The sequence below is a fragment of the Musa acuminata genome, chromosome BXJ1-2 (genome assembly GCF_036884655.1).
Source record: "Musa acuminata AAA Group cultivar baxijiao chromosome BXJ1-2, Cavendish_Baxijiao_AAA, whole genome shotgun sequence".
Lineage (NCBI taxonomy): Eukaryota > Viridiplantae > Streptophyta > Magnoliopsida > Zingiberales > Musaceae > Musa > Musa acuminata.
Window position 1 is genome coordinate 11,596,810 of NC_088328.1, and position 18,771 is coordinate 11,615,580.

The 18,771-nt window shown below is 37.0% G+C and overlaps 1 protein-coding gene across 3 annotated transcripts in view; it reads left to right on the forward strand.

Moving 5' to 3' along the window:
- LOC135582783 (THO complex subunit 1-like) overlaps nucleotides 1-18,771 on the forward strand; it is a 30,674-nt gene that overhangs the window by 10,773 nt on the left and 1,130 nt on the right. Inside the window, exons 10-18 of one of the 3 annotated variants that reach the window (XM_065086345.1) lie at nucleotides 900-971; nucleotides 1,101-1,232; nucleotides 1,525-1,590; nucleotides 5,843-5,884; nucleotides 6,366-6,482; nucleotides 6,640-6,722; nucleotides 17,166-17,232; nucleotides 18,292-18,363; nucleotides 18,527-18,577. In XM_065086345.1, the coding sequence (XP_064942417.1) occupies nucleotides 900-971; nucleotides 1,101-1,232; nucleotides 1,525-1,590; nucleotides 5,843-5,884; nucleotides 6,366-6,482; nucleotides 6,640-6,722; nucleotides 17,166-17,232; nucleotides 18,292-18,363; nucleotides 18,527-18,577 (702 nt within the window). The remainder of the gene's footprint in view (nucleotides 1-899; nucleotides 972-1,100; nucleotides 1,233-1,524; nucleotides 1,591-5,842; nucleotides 5,885-6,365; nucleotides 6,483-6,639; nucleotides 6,723-17,165; nucleotides 17,233-18,291; nucleotides 18,364-18,526; nucleotides 18,578-18,771) is intronic. The other 2 variants (XM_065086352.1, XM_009387385.3) reach the window with 2 other exon arrangements.

The following is an 18,771-nucleotide window of genomic DNA, read 5'->3' on the forward strand; positions in this document are numbered from 1 at the left end:
GCCGTCGCCACTATCGTCGCTCGCCACTCCCGCTTCCGCTGCTGTTGCTCGCTGCTGTCGCTACCACTATCGTCGCTCACCGCTCCCGTTGCTCTTAGTCAGCAGCCTCGATCTTCCTCTTACTCACACTCTTCTCACTTTGATAGTATATTGTTAACAGTATATTAATAGTATACTACTAACTTTATATTAGTAACATTATTTTTATTTATTAGATTAATAATATATTATTTTGATTTTAATACTATTAATTTTTATTTATTTGAAATTATTGTTATTGTTTTGAATTTTGAGACTTTTTGTTAATGTGATATTGTAATTTTACAAGATTTTCTTAATTTAATATCATATTTTTATTTAAATAATTATATTTATTAATTATATTATATTATTTATATTTTAGCGCCTCACTTCGCTCGGGCGAGTGCCTAGCACTTCGGGTGTTTTTGGACCGTGGCGCCTAACGCTTTTTAAATCACTGGACCTTACTATATACCTGTCAAAAATAATTTTTGGCACCCATCAAATTTAATTAAAGTGGTTATTGCATCATTTAATATGCCTTTGTAGTTTGTTGACTTCGTCTATTTGTAAATGGATTCCTAAACCTTCTCATATAACTTGGTGTTCACTTATAGTATTGATACTTCTAAAACCTTAATCAGAAAATAATTTTGCCAATGTATGCTGAAATTGGAATTTACCATATTAAAAAAAAAACCTTCAATGATATTTAGACTATCTAAACAATTAATTTGTCCATCAGATTTCTCTTCTTGCTACAGCAGTGCATAAGAGCATTTTCACTTTTTCTTGTCGTACTATTCTAAGACTTAAAGGATGGTATGGCCATTAATGAACTGAGTTAATTGTGTTATTTTCCTTCCTTTTCTAATCAGGAGCATTTTAGTAATCCAACTTCAACAACCCTTGCACCGTCCAAATGGCAAAAATTCGCATTTAACTTGATGGTATACTTTTTGCCTCTTTTTAAGGATTATCCGTCTTTATATCACCTCTTGCATTTTTGGCAAACATGTATTCAATTGTAAGACAGCATAACTATGAACTCTTTACTGATTTATGTTTCGAGTTTTTAGGTTGTGTTGGACACATTTGAAGCTCAGCCTCTTAGTGATGATGATGGAAATGTGAATACTCTTGAGCAAGAAGAGGAGGATGCTGTTTTCAACATCAAGTACTTGACAAGCAGTAAATTAATGGGACTAGAGGTGATACGCTAGAACAAGTGTTTTTAGGATGTACTGTTAAGATAAGTTCTTCTGGTGCTCACTTGGTCAAACACCCTGTCAAAAACCTACAAAATTAACAAGGTAGATGATAATGACGTGCACTTAGTTTGGCACAGTTGTGTTGGTGTTGGAAAGAGTATCTGGTCTCATCCACAGATGGGTGTTTGACCAAGTGATGTCAGAAGTGTATCTTGTATTTTTTTTTCCAATATATCTTCTATTTTAAATGCTTATTTTGATCTCATTGGTTAACAATTTCCCTTTTCTATAGCTGAAAGATCCCAGTTTTCGCCGCCATATCCTTGTTCAATGTCTTATATTGTTTGATTTTCTAAAGGTATGTTGCTTAGTCTGCTAAATATCAGCTGGTTTAACTAGGTGACTGCATATGTTTTGATATAAATTCTTTCATTTAATTCAGGGTACTCTTTTTTTTCCTAGTTAATTAAAGTAACGTTTTACTATTTGGGGCTTCAAAAGAGTGCAAATGTTGGTGTAAGTTTATTGTTGCTTATTTGCGATCTAGGTGACTAAGTTTCATATCACAGACACATCATATTTGCTCGAAAGGGTAAGACTCCATGTACTGACCTTTTCTAAACCTGGCATCGGTGGGAGTCTTATGCATTGGGTTTTTCTTTTTTCCACTAGAAAAGAATAGATGAGTTATTTTTGTATGGTCCAATTGTCCAATTTCAGCTCTTACATGGCCCTAGATATGTTGCCAGTACAATGTGGTAACTTGTCGTGCTCGTGCAAGGGTGCTAGAAGCATAACAAAGAAAAAAAAAAGAGAATAATGAGAACTATGTAGAGTGTCACCTCTAATAATGCAAAGGTGAGATGGACATAATTGAAAATCCCAATACATTCACAAAACTTGAAACTATGACCATTCAGGAATAAATGAGTCAACGACCCCAACCAATTTAGTTAGGACTAAGGTTCACATTATCGTATCGTATCGGCGTTTCGACCTGGGCTCGGTACGGTACGGTACGGTGTACCGAGCGGTACACCTGATTTCACAGATTTAACCCTCCGAAAATACCTGAAAATTTAAAAAAAAGTTAGGATAAGGTTTTCAAGTTACAAAAAAATATAGTAATAGTATAAGTTTAGTAAAATCAATGTAAATTAGGTAAGAATAGTATCACATATCTTTTTCGGGCTTTGAGGTAGTCTTGTTCGAGGTTCGTATTTCAACCCGTTATAGATTGAAATATCTACAGAAAAATCAGTTGAATTGTTAGACTATTTTGTTATAATATAAACTCTAAAATTCAAATGAATTAAATAATCACATATGTAGATATACCTGATTGTTGATTACTTGATTCTACCACCAAAATGAACGACGGGTCTCCACGGGTGGTGGATCGGGGTCTTCGATCCGATACATCTGTATATCAATATGATACGTTTGTTGGACCCAATCATGAAATTGATCCCATGACATAGTGTATTGTTACACTGTATGCCATTGATGCATCAATGTGGTGCTGATCGTAGACTGATCCTCATGAATCATATTTGTCCGAGGCAGCTCTTGAGGCATATATTGGTGAATGTCAGAGCTTCTACTTTCGCTACTGATCTGCCGTTTTGTATCATACTGTTGCTCAGAGAAGGATGACCAACTATGACCATACTGTTGTTGCCCGTATGATTCTCCATAATACGATGGCTGTGAATACGATGAGTCTCTTTCTGTGTCTATATCATTTATGTTCTGTCGCATTTGTTCATATTCATCCACTACCTTCCCCTTCCCCTTCCGCGCATAAACTAGACCAGTACCTTGTCGAGTTCCATGATCTGAATCTTGAGTGGCATATGTAAAATATTGCTCCTCAGTCCATTCACCACCCTCAAGTTGTGTAGACGAGACCAACGACTGCCCAGCATCACCGCCATCATCTGTCGAGGCACTGCTGTCCGTGTTGCTGTCATGTCTCTGGACCGAGCAAGAAAGAGAATGTGATTGTCAAGGTGTCTCGTCGTCCGACTCGATTCTTTCCAACAATGCAACTGATGCTACTGCCTTCCCTTTTGGCTTAAATAGAGGAGAGAAGAATGGCTTAAATAGAATGAGAAAGGGCTCCAACGGTCAAATTGATCGTTGAAGCACTGTAGTACTGCTACAGTGCGGTAACGATCGAAATCGACCGTTACCGAGTTGTGCTGGGCAGTAACGGTCGAAATTTCGATCGTTACTGCCTGATATTACCCCGTATCGTCCGATACGGGGTTTTTTTGAACGTACCGCCCGATAACGGGTGGTCTACGTATCAGTAGCCTGTCGGACCGGTACATACTGCCCGTACCGGGTGGTACGATTCGGTATGGCAGACCTTAGGACATAAAATGCTCTGTTCAAGTCTTAAAAAAACCATGTTCATTCCTTCCCCTTTATTATGCTTACCAGTCTAAGATCGCTATTTTGGGTCAAAATGTGGTGTCACAATAAGTTTTGTGAGATATGAACAAGGCAGAAAATCCCCACCATACAAATTGGTACAAGTCAATATTTACTAATATGAACGGTATGCAAATTACTAGTCCAGGAGTACCATCTGGTACCACCATTATCTTTTTGATGGAGTACTTTATGTAACCACAATGCATTATGTTTTTGACAACTTTTGATAAGCGACCATATTTTTATGTTTTTTCTCTCTTCTCTCATGCTCTTTTCCCCTTTCTCTCTCTTTCATGCATTTGTCACTATCGCTATGGTCACCTCTGCCACTCTGTGGCTTGTCGTCGCATCCTTGTAAGGTTTGTTACTTCCTCCTCTTCCTCCAGTATACCTCCTCCATGTCCTACTCCCCTTTTACCCCGTGTGCCTCCTCTTCCTTTGCCACTTAACCTCCTCCGTTTCTCCTCTTTCTCTTCTTCTTCCTCCGCTCTTCTCTCCTTCTCTAGTCCGGGTGGTACAAGGTCTATAGACCCATTGATCCGTATATAGTGTTGGTACCATGGGTTTGTACTACTGGAATCATACTGACAAACAATATCAGCATGAGTGAGATTTAAAAACTTGCTCATGGAATGGTGTAGAGAAACAAATAATGGCGGGCAAAATTGCATGTCTCGGTCCATTGCTGATCAGATTGATAAGATTGATATGGTACTTGTATGGTTGGGTGCGTAGGCTGTGATTTTGTAATGGTGAGTATTTACTGGTCCAAGCATGAATTAGTACACACCATCTTCTCTTTTGAGCTCGTCACCCTCATCTTTTGAGACCACTACCCTCTTATCCTCTTCCATGTGCTGTGATCGTCCTATGTGCACCACTTGTCGCTCATCATGCGGCATCGATCTCTTTCTTCTTCTTCCTCTTCTTCTTCTTTGGTCATCCATATCTTTCCGGTATGCCTATTCCTCTTCCTTCTTCCTCCACCACCTCCTCTTTTTCATTCTTCTTTCTCTTCCTTTTCTTTGAACCTCTTTTTTCTTTTTCTTTTTCCCTCTTCTTTCTTTTTTATCCTTCTTCCTTTCCTCCTTTTTCTTCCCCAGCAGTGTCAGTACGCTAGTATTGACCATATGTATTGGTCCGGCATGGGACCAGTACGGTTTTCAGTATGAATTTGGATTTTCTTTTACCTGTGTTGAAAATATGATCCATATGGGCGCTACACCTATGATCAATGATCTTCGAATCTTGATATATTGATTGACCAGCCACTCATCGTTATATGTCTCTAGGAATTTGTGGCAAGGGGTTATGATGAATAGGACACTTTGAAATCCATACAGGTTCTGAGTGATTAAAGGATTTGTCACCTGTCATCACATCCATGAATTATATCTATCCTGAATACATTTTTATATTCAATTTTAGTTTAATTTGTCTTAACCTAATTTCATGTTCTTAGTGGTTTTCCAATAGCGATCTCCAGGTGGTTCTTCTCCAAGCCAGCTGATAGGTTTCCATCACCTAGATTCTTTTGTACAGAACAAGGGCTTGACATGGAGAAAATATGGGCAAACTTCTAGTGGTCAAGATTAAAACTAAATGGAGAAGTTATTTTAGCATCCTTCATTTTGGACTGACATTTGGCCAGGGCATATATGCCTTCTATTGTAATCTTAATGTAGTTGCTCTAATGATACAAGCTATTGGTTCTTAGCTCTTTGTATAGTGGTAGTTTAGATCTAACTAGCTGATACGTTTCAGTCACCTACATTCAATTAGCCAGAGGATGGGGAATTAGACTTCAACTAGAACATAATGTATCAGCATCTTACATTTTTAACTGACATTTGTACCATGTAGTTTATACATCTTATGTTATAATTTTAGTGTAGTTAGAGTGGATCTTCCCAAGTTATTGCATATGACATGATTGTCATACTAAAATGCTGTGATTTACATATCATCATTTAGTGCTTCATAGACGTTCCCAAAGGGTGACCACACCACCTTCGCAATGTCATTGGTTTGGCATGGGCTTATGACACTACTACCCAGGATTGAAATCCTTGCTTGTGATGGTTATGTTCTAGCACTAACTACAGTACTTGTATCATCATACCTGTGAGTTGATATTTTTGCTTTTTTTTTCTTTATGTGATATATAGACCCCTGGCAAGAATGACAAAGATGGGCCCTCCGAAAGCATGGTTAGTGCCTCTATTTTTGTTGGTGCTTTTCTCTATATTTCATCCATAATCGTTTAGGTAATAGGACATCCTAATTAATCGTCATTATTATGATCTCATCTCTTAAGCACACTATGCCAAAAAAAAAAAAAAAATCTAATGGTAGTTTCACTCAGTAAAGATTTAGATATCAGAAATGTAGATAGAAGCTTACTTAAATTTGCTGGTACATGATGCATTATTCTCCCTAATACAAATGATTTCACGTCATGTATTACAAAATTCTCTTAAATAAAAGTTTGTGTATGTTCTCCAAGTTCTATAAACTAGCTACACTTTCTCATAGTGCTAGCCTAGTTATTGTTCTCTCAGTTTAGTGTTTGCTTTGTCGGGCACCATCAGAAGTTCATTCCTAATATATTATTAATTTGTTACCTTTAGAGTTTTAGTTTTGTTTTCTTTGCTGAGCTACCAAATAAGATGTTGGTCTTCATATATTCAGAAAGAAGAAATTAAATCTTGTGAAGAGCGTGTTAAGAAACTTCTAGAGGTCATTCCTCCAAAGGGGAAGGAGTTCCTTCAAAGTATAGAGCACATATTGGAACGTGAAAAGAATTGGGTGAGTAATATCTTCAAACTATCTCTTGTTTCTTTTATTATGAGAGATTGCTTACCTTTGAAATGGTAATATATTTTATGAGTTCATTGCTAAGATTGTTCCTTTGAGGTGAGATTAATTTTGATCTGTGCTTGTTCATTTGACATTGTACCCCAAGGTTTGGTGGAAACGAGATGGTTGCCCAGCATTTGAGAAACAACCTACTGAGAGAAAGATTGGTCATGATGGAGCCAAGAAACGGTACGCATGCGTATTCTCACAATTTTCCTGATTGTTACAAACAAAGCTTTGCAATCTTCCTTTTTTTTAATAATTTTTATTTTTATTTTTTTTGAATAGACATGAAAGTAGTGCTATATAAATCACTATCTTAATTTACAACTTATGCAGCTTTTTCCAGCCAGTACGTGTTATCTCATTATACTTTGTTATTGCTCGACCCCTGGTATTAAACCATAAAGTACATTATGATTATAATGATTAATATAACTGCCATTTACCTGGTATTAAGGTTTTCCCACTATATTTTGCTTATACCTGGTCTGGAGGAGGGGTTCTCATTGACTACATGGAAACAATGTAGAAGACAGGTTATATTTCCAGGCTTCTAGCAAACTCGAGTGTGTGGTTCTCTGCAAACCCATGCACATAATGTAGTTTGGTTATACATATTTCCATAAGCAACATTTAGCCATATGGTCTGCCTCTTTTGACTTGTGCATATGTCAATGATTTGAATTCTAGAGCTTTATGGCATGTGGTTAAATCTCAAAACTCTCAGAAGTGGTTATACATGGCGCATAATGTGTGAATGTGAGGCTTATAGGTGCTTACAGAAGAAAGCTGTCCTAAGACGTGAACCTGAAAGTAGCAACATGTCTGGAAGGTGTTTGTTGAATTGCATAGGCTGTATAATTGGAGAAGTAAAACATGAATTCTGTACTACCTGTATTAATGGAACAACTATTGATATTGATATTAAGTGTCTAAAGATATTTATTAAAGGATGCAGGAAAACTAGATTATATATAATTATCCAACATGATCTATTATACTGGGCTTTGTAATTATCCTTAAATTGTTAGGAAAATAATTTAGTAACATGAACATAACTTACTATAATTGACTAAAATAAGATTGTTTGTCCAAGTTGCTGGCTGTTTCAAATTTCATTTGGTTATGTTGACTAAAATAAGCAATGTCAGCTTGCTTTGTTGAGATCCACCTGAAGACAAAGTTTGGAGAGTTCACAACTCAATATGGTACCATGCTTTGGGAAAGTTTTGGGCAAATAAAACTTTTTTAGTAGGATTAGTGTTGGAAATATCGTATGTGCATATTCCAGTTTATATGAAAAGAAAACTAGTGAATAATACCAGAAAAATCTATGATATACATAGTAGGAATGGAGCCCCCTGTAAGCCATCTGTTGCTTTTGTTGAGATTGTTAGTTAAGAATTATTTCAATAGATAATACACTGGAAACTAGGGATAGCATTGCCATAGATTGTAACACTGAGCTCATGTGGGAGCAGCAAATGATAATTAATTTGCATATCAGGATTTTGTTTGTGTTTCTTTTCCTTCTTTTGTTCACTCTTTGAATTGGTGTTTAACTAGTATCTCTGAGAATTTGAGATGTGAGCAGGTAAGTAACTAGAGCCCAAATTTGTCACTGCCTTCTTTTTGCCCCTTCCATAACGACAAACAGTACTACTGGGAATCACGAGTCTGTGTCCTTCGATTTCTCAAAGATTTTAAGGCTTTTTGTGGGGCTGCAACTGCATTGTGATTTTTAGAGGGGCATGATCATGAGAAATATGCATTCATTAGCAATGGAAAAGAAGCTTTGAACACTGAATTTGAGAATTGAGATATATAATCTATTTGCATGAGAACGAGCCTTGTTGTCGTGGCAAGATTGCCTCTTTGCGACCATATGATTAGAATTTGAATCATGAAACAATCTCTTATTAGGGCAAGGTTGTGTACATTGTCTCTATCAAACCTCATATTGGCAAAAGCCTCATGCATCAGGACCGCCCTTATATTTTTCATATTATTTTGTTTTGGTAGTATCATATTTCTTCTCTTTTTTTTTGTGTTTAGGTTGTATACCTGAATCAATATGCCACTGTATCAGCTGTAAGAGATGGATGAATTTGGTTCAATGACCCTTCTACTCTGTTTTTGATCATTATAGTCTTGTAGAATAAGCACTAGGCTAAAACATAGAGCGCCTTGGGTTTGTGACATACGATTGACAAACTATGCAGTGTAAGAAGCTACATATAGATATTAAATAAGGTACAAAAAATATTTTGAATAGCAAAATCATTCATTTAATCTATTTATCAAGTAGAATATTGTGGATATTTTGATTTTCTATGGATCCTTTCTATAAAATGCAGCAGAATTGTTGTCTAAATAAGTCTTATATGTGATATTACCTTGTTTAGGCATTTTGCAAAATTGATTGCCTTAATTATGATCATGCATGGTCTTCATTTTACATACAAGCTATATATACCATATTGTACCAGTATATTGATGTAACAGTCGAGGAACGCCACATATCAACTGGGCTTATTGATCATTGGGCAGGCCACTATGTACTGGTCGGTACTGGTGGTGTCAGTATGTTGGGACACATACTTGGTTTCCCAAAAATGTCCAGAAATTCGAAAAAGCCCCCTTTTAGGTTTTTCCTCCTTATTTATTGGTATATACATAATATTTAAATAAGAATAAAATGTATTTAAGTCATAAATGAATTGACAATCTAAGTTATAAGGAGGCAAAACTGAATTTATCTTTGTATCTTTTAGAGTAGGAACTTTAATCACTAATCTAGAGCTTAATTACTGTTAATCGCCGATTAGGAATTCTAATCACAAGTAAGAGTGTGAAAAAGGGTGAGAATAAGAGAGAGAGTGAATGACAGACGGGGAGGGAGAAGGATTTAAATCCCAAAAGAGACCTCAATGGTCAATTTGACGATTAGGGCTAGATTTGAGTTGTTATGGGTTGCATCAGTCAAAACTCGATAATCGACAGTTGATAATGGTTGAGTTTTGATCGTATCAGTCGGCTGATTCTAGGCTTGTTTTCTATGTATCACTCGAGAAAGGCTGGTTTATATACCGATCAGCCGGCCAGCCGGCTAGTGAACTAGTATGTATCATTTGTTTTATACCATTTTGGGTGGTATGCCAAACCTTAGTACAAACATGGTAAATGGTCTTTTATTTATCTTAATTGGTGCACTGAGGAGCAAGAAAATCTATTTCACTCGGATCGGTATGAAACGGGTGATACGCATTGGTCCGAGCATGGATCGATACATGGACTGCCCCATTTCATATGGTACAGTCCAACTTAATATAAAAACAAAAAAAACACTTAAAACACTGATTAGGGCTCATGTACATGAGGCCTCTTCATGTTGGGCCCATGGAATCAATGTCATCGTTAGTGGCGTTTGATGTCGCCGCCACTGCTGTTTGTTGTGGCCTACCTCTCTGGTATGCTCCGTCCTCTTCTATATCGATTCTTCCTTCTTCCTCTAATATCGGGGGTGATGCAGAATTGGGGGGGGGTAAAGCAGAATAGATTTTGACAGAAAAAAACTAATAGTACAATTGTATTTGCTGGAACAAGTTTTTCAAATAGAAAAGGAACGAACTCACGATAATACTTTAATAAGATCGAAAAAACAGCTCACCACCAGGTTTAAAATCACAAACGAATACAGAAAGTTCACCACCCCAAGGAAATTAAACAAGGATACAGAACTGAAAAATAAAAGACTCATCACTCAAGGAAGCATCCAAGAGATATAGAGTTTTAAGGGAGCAGCACTCCAAGAGAGCTTCTGTTAAAATATCATCAGTTTCTAAACCCTCTTTAACCCTAGAACACCAAAATAAGTACTAGTGCATGAAACAACCCTTCATGTATAGGGAATTATGAGATTAAGTGTCTTACAACTGGTAACTAACTCCTTTAATGTGTTCCTTAGATATGAAGAAAAACATCTTTAAACAACTTTAGCTTTGTGTAGGGAATATGCTCGTGAGCTGTCATACTTGAGTGAGCTAAGTTGAAAACTATGAGACAATATTGTGGGCTAAAAAATATACCATAACATCAGCAAGGTCCATATGAGCAGATTGTAGCAAATTAGACACTCCCATGTCAATCTCCCCTGGTTGAAAAAGACTTGTCCTCAAGTCCTTGTTTGTTTCGTCATCATGATTATGAAAAGGATTTAAATCTGCTACATTAAATGTTGGGGATACTCCGTGATCTTTAGGTAGCTCGATCTCATAAGCATTTTTTCCAATTCTCTTAAGCACTTTGAATGGACCATCAGCCTTTAGTTTTTGTTTTCCAAATTTGCTCGGTAGAAACCTCTCCCTCAGATGAATCCAGACCAAATCACCTACATTAAACTTCACATGTTTTCTGTATTTGTTGGCAGCTTGCATGTACCTCTCATTTTGCTTTTCTATGGTTGCTTTAACACTCTCATGCAGCTTCTTTATTTGCTTAACTCTCTCATCAGCATCTCCACTAAATTGCTTAGTTGTCGAATGAGGGACTAAGTCCAAAGGACCAGTAGGATTAGCACCATAAACAACCTCAAAAGGACTCTTTCCAAGTTTCTATTCGTTACTTCAGTTTGCCCATCGGTTTATGGATGATGCAAGCTGCTGAAATTCAAAGAAGTATCCAGCTTCCTCCAAAGAGTTCTCTAAAAATGACTAATAAATTTTGAATCTCGATCAGACACCGTAATTCTTGGAATACTATGCAATTTAACAATCTCCTTAAAATATAAATCAGCAATATAAGATGCATCATTCGATTTATTGCATGTAATAAAATGAAACATTTTTGAAAATCTATCAACAACAACCATGATAGAATCCGTATTCCTTTGAGTTCTTGGCAGTCCCAAAACGAAATCAAGACTCACTTCCTCCCATGGAGCATTTGGCACTGGCAATGGAGTGTACAAACCAGAATATTGACTTCTTGTTTGTGCCAAATGACACTCGACATTGCTTCACATGTCTCTCCATATCTTTGAATATCTTAGGCCAATGGAAATTTGATTGAACAAGAACTAGAGTTTTGTCCCTACCGAAATGTCCTCCCAAAACGTCACCATGAGCTTCGGCTAGAATTACTCGTCTCAAAGAACAAGATGGAACACACAAGGCATTAGCTCGAAAAAGAAAACCATAAAAGATAGAAAATTGTTGAAAGGAACCTGATTTACAATTCTGCCATATTGAGCCGAAATCTACATCATTCTCATATAGATCTTTAAATGTCTTAAATCCAACCACTTTGACTTCCATTGCTGATAATAAAGAATGCTTTCTGCTCAATGCGTCAGCAACTACATTTTGAACACCAGATCTATGTTTGATTGTAAAGTTATAAGATTGCAAGAACTCCACCCAAGTTGTATGCCTCTTGTTTAGCTTGTGTTGCTGATTAATGAACTTTAAAGCCTCATGATCAGAATATAGGACAAATGACTTTGCAAGAAGATACTGACTCCAATGAGATAAAGCTCGATAAATGGCATAAAACTCCTTGTCATAGGTAGAATATTTCCTTATTGTATCATTCAGCTTCTCACTAAAAAAGGCAATAGGCTTTCCGTCTTGACTCAAAACAACATCAATTCGCACATTAGATGCATCACATTCAACTTCAAACGCCTTGTCAAAATTAGGTAGTACTAAGATAGGAGCTTCGGTCACCTTTCCTTTTAATAGTTCAAAAGTATCATTAGCCTCACTAGTCCATTTTAATTTATCACATTTCAGGCATTCGGTTATTGGAGCGACAATAGAGTTGAAACCCTTGATGAATCTTATGTAAAAGGAAGTTAAGCCATGAAAACTCCTCACATCATGCAATGAAGCAGGTGTTGGCCAATTGAGAATAGCTTCTACCTTATTTTGATCCGTCATGATTCCAGTTTTTGAAACAACATACCCCAAAAATATCACACTGTGAGTAAAAAAGTCACTTCTTTAGATTAGCATAAAGCTTTTACTTTCTCAAAATAAAAAAGATCTCCTTAAGATGATTCATATGGTTCTCTGAACTCTTGCTGTACACCAATATATCATCAAAGTAAACCATAACAAAAGTTCCAATGCATGGCTTAAGTATATGATTCATAAATCTCATGAAAGTGCTAGGAGCATTAGATAGCCCAAATGACATAACCAGCCATTCATATAAGCCTTCTCTAGTTTTAAATGTTGTTTTCCACTCATCTCCAAGCCTCATTCTTATTTGGTGATAGCCACTCCTCAAATCAATTTGAGAAAATAGAAGCACCATACAATTGATCAAGCAAATCATCTAACCTTGGAATAGGAAAACGATAATCTACTGTGATTTTGTTGATGGTGCGGCTGTCCACACATTCTCCAAGAACCATCCTTCTTAGGCACCAATAAGGTTGGAACTGCACAAGGACTTATGCTCTCCTGAATTAATCTCCTATTCACCAACTCATCCGCTTGCCTTTGAAGTTCTTCATGCTCTTTGGGACTCATTTTGTATGCTGCCTTATTAGGTAGAATAGCCCATGGAATAAGATCAATATGATGTTGGATGTCTCTCAAAGGTGGAAGGCCATGTGGTATCTCTTTCGGTACAATATTTTGAAACTCCTCTAGGATTGGTTTCATGACTGCTGGTGTCTCCTTGTGTTGTTCATTTGCCTCTACTACTACTAGAGCCATAATGTGACCATCCTTGTCTAATTCACCCTTGCATTCACCATAAGACATAAAAGTGCTAACCTCCTTCTTTGGTGCACTGATTTCAGAAGGTTGTAAAGGAGCCAAAATAATCTTCTTTTCATTCACCTTAAAAAAAATAAGTATGTTTGTAGCCATCATACAACACCCTTCTATCATAATTCCAAGGTCTTCCCAACAACAAATGACAAGCATCCATAGGAACAACATCACACCATACTTCATCTTTATAATACTTGCCAATAGAAAACGAAACTAAACATCTTTTAGTTACCTTGATGTTATTTTCTTTTTGGAGCCAACACAATTGGTAAGGATATGGATGAGGGATCGTGTCCAACTTTAGCTTCTGCACTACCTCCAAAGATACCACATTCTCAAAACTGCCACTATCGATGATAACCAAGCACACTTTGCTAAGAGAAGTGCATTTAGTGTGAAATACGTTCTTTCTCACCCAACTTTCATCCTCGGCCACATAGGACATTTGTAAGCTACGTTGCAGTACAATAGACAAACCATGATCAGCATAAGTAACCTCTTCCTCATCATCATTATATTTTGGTTCGTCGTCGGCTTCATCTTCTCCTCCATCACTATGATCTTCAACCAAAGTTATAATCCTCCTATTTGGACAATCTGAAGCAATATGCCCAAAACCATGACATTTAAAGCATTTCCGGCCACTTGGCGTAGAAGAATTATGTGTTTGTTTGCTGCCAGCAAGTCGTTCACCCTTGTCTTGCATCTTTGATACCTTGCTCTGGGTAGGCTTGGAATTTCCTCCTTTCATATAGCCTTCTTTTGACCCATACCCAGAACTCTTTTCAAACTTCTGTTGCTTTTCAACTTTTAAAGCCAACTTGCTCACATTCTTTAAAGACCAATATGGTTGCAGTTGAACCACTTTAGCAATATCATATTTCAGACCTCCTAAGTATCTTGCAATGGTTTGTTCTTCCGGTTCCACAAGCTCTCCTTTTAACATGAGATTATCGAATTCTGTTGTGTACTCCTCCACACTAAGATCTTTTTGCTTGAAATCATGGATTTTGAGAAAGATCTCTTGCCTATAATTGAGGTAAATACTTTCTCTTCAGCTCCCTTTTCATTTTTTCTCATGTCACGATCTTACTCTTCCCCTCACATTTTCTTTGTTTTTTTATATTTTCCCACCAAAAAGATGCATTCCGTCTGAGTTTGAGTGCCACAAGTTTTACTTTCTTTTGTTCTGGTGGTTCATGAAAATCGAAAATTCTTTCTACTATATTAAGTCAATCAATAAAGTCATCAACATTTATTTTACCTTCAAACTCTAGAATCTCCAATTTTGGGTTCTATTTATTCTGCCACTCGTCTTGAACTCCATGTCTTGTCCGAAATCTTCTCGACTCCCTTGGAAGAGGAGGTGTATCATCATCAGAAGTAAACTCGTGGACATCATTTTCATGTTGGTTGTTTCTACTTCGAAGTTATTCAATTATTTCATTTTTTTCTTGTAGATTCATCAATTATATCTTTTCCATTCCGTCTTGCCATGATCTCTAGCCTTTAGCTCTGATACCAAACTGATACCAGGGGTGATGCAGAATAGATTTTGACAGAAAAAAATTGATAGTACAGTTGTATTTGCTGGAATAAGTTTTTCAGATAGAAAAGGAACGAACTCACGATAATATTTCAATAAGATAAAAAAAACAGTTCACCACCAAGTTTAAAATCACAAAGGGATACAGAAAGTTCACCATCCCAAGGAAATTAAACAAGGATACAGAATTGAAAAATAAAAGACTCACCACTTAAGGAAGTATTCAAGAGATACAGAGTTTTAAGGGAGCACTCCAAGAGAGCTTCTGCCAAAATATCATCAGTTTCTAAACCCTCTCTAACCCTAGAACACCAAAATAAGTACTAGTGTATGAAACAACCCTTCATGCATAGGGAATTACGAGATTAAGTGTCTTATAATTAGTAACTAATTCCTTTAATGTGTTCTTTAGCCATGCAGAAAAACATATTGAAACAACTTTAGCTTTGTGTAGGTTATATGCTTATGAACTGTCATAATTGAATGAGCTGAGTTGAAAACTATGAGGCAACATTGTGGGCTAAAAAATATACTATAGCATTAGCAAGATCCATATGAGCATATTGTAGCAAATTAGACACTCCCGTGTCATCCTCCACCACTTACCCTCCTTCCTTCCTCCACCGCTTCCACTTGTTCCTCCTCTTCCTCCATTGCTCCTCTTCGTAGTTCTTCCTTCCCCTTTCTTTTTCTCTCTCTTTTCTCCTCCATTGTGCCTTCCTCTTCTCCTTCATCTTCGAAACATTTATATCTAAATGTGTTGATACACTAGTACCGACCGTTATGTACCTGTCTATGATCGGTATTGGTTTGGTACATGATACGACATCCTTGCCGAGGTGTACCCTATGGTGACGGCTAATACATCACAAGGTTACATGTCTCAATTTGAGACCTATACTGGTCTCTGGCTTATACCACGAGGAGAGGAGGATGAAGATGAGGCAAGGAGAAGAGAAGGCAAAGAAAGAGGAGGAGAAGAACTAGGAGGCAGCAGTAGCAACAGCAAGGTGTCAGGGATGAGGACGAAGAGGCAGTGGGATAGATAAAAAGAGAAAGAAAGGGAGAACACATGACATGGGAGTTAAAATTTTAAAAAATATAAAGAAATGACATGGTATTTGGTGGTAGGCTTACAACCCAACGTTTCCAAGTATAAGTATTAAAACCAGGCAGTAATCTCATTCAGCAGGGTTAGGGAACCCTAAATTGCTCGGTCTGCAACCTGTTCTGGTTGGTCTGGACTGTCTGAGCGATATTTTTTCCTTTGTACCTAGTGTTCCGATATTGATCTTTCCTAGTAGGAGCAGTTTATAAGTTGCTCCTTCAGAAGTAATATGAGTCTTCCCTATATAAGTTTGTAGTTAACCGATCATCCCTTCTTAAGCATATCACTAAATTAATGTTTCGCATACAAACTCTAGAAAGGATCAAACTATCATGTGCTATGGCCCTGCACATTTCAAGTCACTGTCAAGCTCATTATATAGCAAGCTTGGTGCCTGCAAGTGGTTGTCATGTACTTGTGCTGTACCCATCTGTATGCAAGATACTCTTTTTGGCCAGCATGGGTTTGTGTCAATATTATATGTGTCATGTTATGGCAGTGGCGATTGGCACTTAATCCATGCATGTATATTTTCTTGCATGATAATCACTAACAAGAGTGGGTCTTCACTTCCCAAACTCTTTAGACACTGATTATATAGATTTACCTCCCTGTGGATACAGTGTGCTGTGGGAGACAGCCTATCCTCTTGATCACTTTGCTATTTGTCTTTTTGCATGTCTACTTAGATAATTACAATTGACTGATTGCTGGGTAAGGGTACAATTCATCTGCTCTTCTGCACTGTGATAAGCAAATAACCTTTCTTTAATCAGCTTAAGCCATTTTACCTTTTAGCTTCTTATTGGAGTAATTTGAATTTTTCACTTGGCATTTTGGTCTTATCATGCAATATTTTGCCCATTCATCACAGAAGTGCTTCACCATGACCAAATTATTTGCTACAAATTGCTTACTTATTTATCTTGCTGAAGGTTTTCAGAATATTTTGTAATAATTTTCGTTTTCAGTACCTACACGGATGTTAAGAGTGTTTTTGTTTTCTATAATGAGCAAAGCTAGTCAAAGTTCTGCAGGTAGTCTTGAATGAAATTGTTAACGCAACAGAGAAAGATCTGTAGGACATTTTGGATTGTTCTCAAGTCTTCCAATTAGAACCAAGCTACTTATGCGTAAAAGGTTTTTTTGTTTAACCGAACTGATTAATGCCATCCACTTCACTATTATAGCAAACCAAGGTGGAGGCTAGGAAACAAAGAGCTATCTCAACTATGGAAATGGGCAGAACAAAATCCTGTACGTAATGATCATTATTTTGTTATTCGTATTCTTAATTTTAATAATTATTGAATATTTGTGGATATTCTGGAATAAGTTTGCTGTTGCTCTTCTATTCACATGTTCAGATCATGGTCGTTTCGTGCTTCTTTTTCCCTAGGTTTAATTGCATAACTAGGAGAGTTACAGCTGTTGTTTAATGAAGCAGATATGCATGTGTATAGCACCTCAATCCTTGTTCTGGACCTCCTCTATCCAAGTTCACTTTTTTTTCCAAATGAAAAAAATTATATTACATCAACTGTCAATGGTGCCTCTAGAGTTGAGAAATTTTAGAGGATTTAGCATGGGAAGCTAACCAATGAGCACAACAATTAGCTTCTCTGTATGCATGGAGGTTTTTGTAAGCAGGGAGATCCCTCATCCAAAATTTTAACCAGCTCAGCATCAGCTGCTTCAATTTTCAGTTTCTAGGTTCCTTCTTGCATTGCGATGAGGTCACATTCTTGAATGGCCTTCATTGTATCTGCTACCTCCATATATGAATTTGCAGCCTGTGATCCTACAGCTCCCTTCACTTGAGCAAATCAGGAAACTGGCTCCTCCCTCCTTAGACTGGACACTGTAGGCACGATCTGTATTAAGTTTAAACTAGGTTTAATCCAATGCACTAGATTGTTACATATATCTCATTTTGGGTTCCCTCGTATTCAGAAAAGGGGTTGCAGTGAATCACCAACCCCACCACATTATAGGAAATAATCAAGGGACTTGTCCTCACATTGTTGAAGCATAGATCATTATGGGCCTTTCAGATCATCCAGAGGCTATAGGCAAGCAGGGGTCATAAGGGTGAAAGACCTAGCCTTGACCAAGTCATGCCCTTCCCTGATTTCCGGTTAATAAAGTACCTAAACTTACTGTCAAACTTTTCCTTATAAATTGCCTACTAGTCTTTGATAAGACTAGTTTGCATACATGTGTGTACATGATGGTTTTGTATCACATTGCTTAACTTAACAACTTCACTATTAGATTTCTATTGCCTGTTCTAATTTTGTTGTCTTCCAAATTCAGAATGCTTTGACTGACCCTCAGCGTGTTCGAATGCCCTCAATCACCGAGTATTGGAAACCTCTTGGAGAGGATGTAAGCATTTTATCACCTATTTTCGGTAGTTATTTCTGTTCAACTTAAACAGGCAAGGTTTAAAATAGTATTGTCTGAGTAGTGAAATTATTTTCCTCTCTATACACTGTTGGATCCTTTTATTGGATGTCTTAAGCACGTAACGTGTCTTCAACTATTGCAGATGGATGTTTCTGCTGGAATTGAAGCTGAATATCATCATAAAAACAATCGTGTAAGTCACAGGTTTTGGTGATATTTTTTGGTTTTGACTATTTAACTGCCACAGAAGATAATGCATCTTGGAGTGTTAGTGGACAATACAATACAGTAGTTATTGAAACGAATGTCTCATTTTCGAGTTAATTATTTGTTGAGGAACCTTACTAGCTTAAATTTTCTGTTGAGATGAAAAATTCATTATGATCC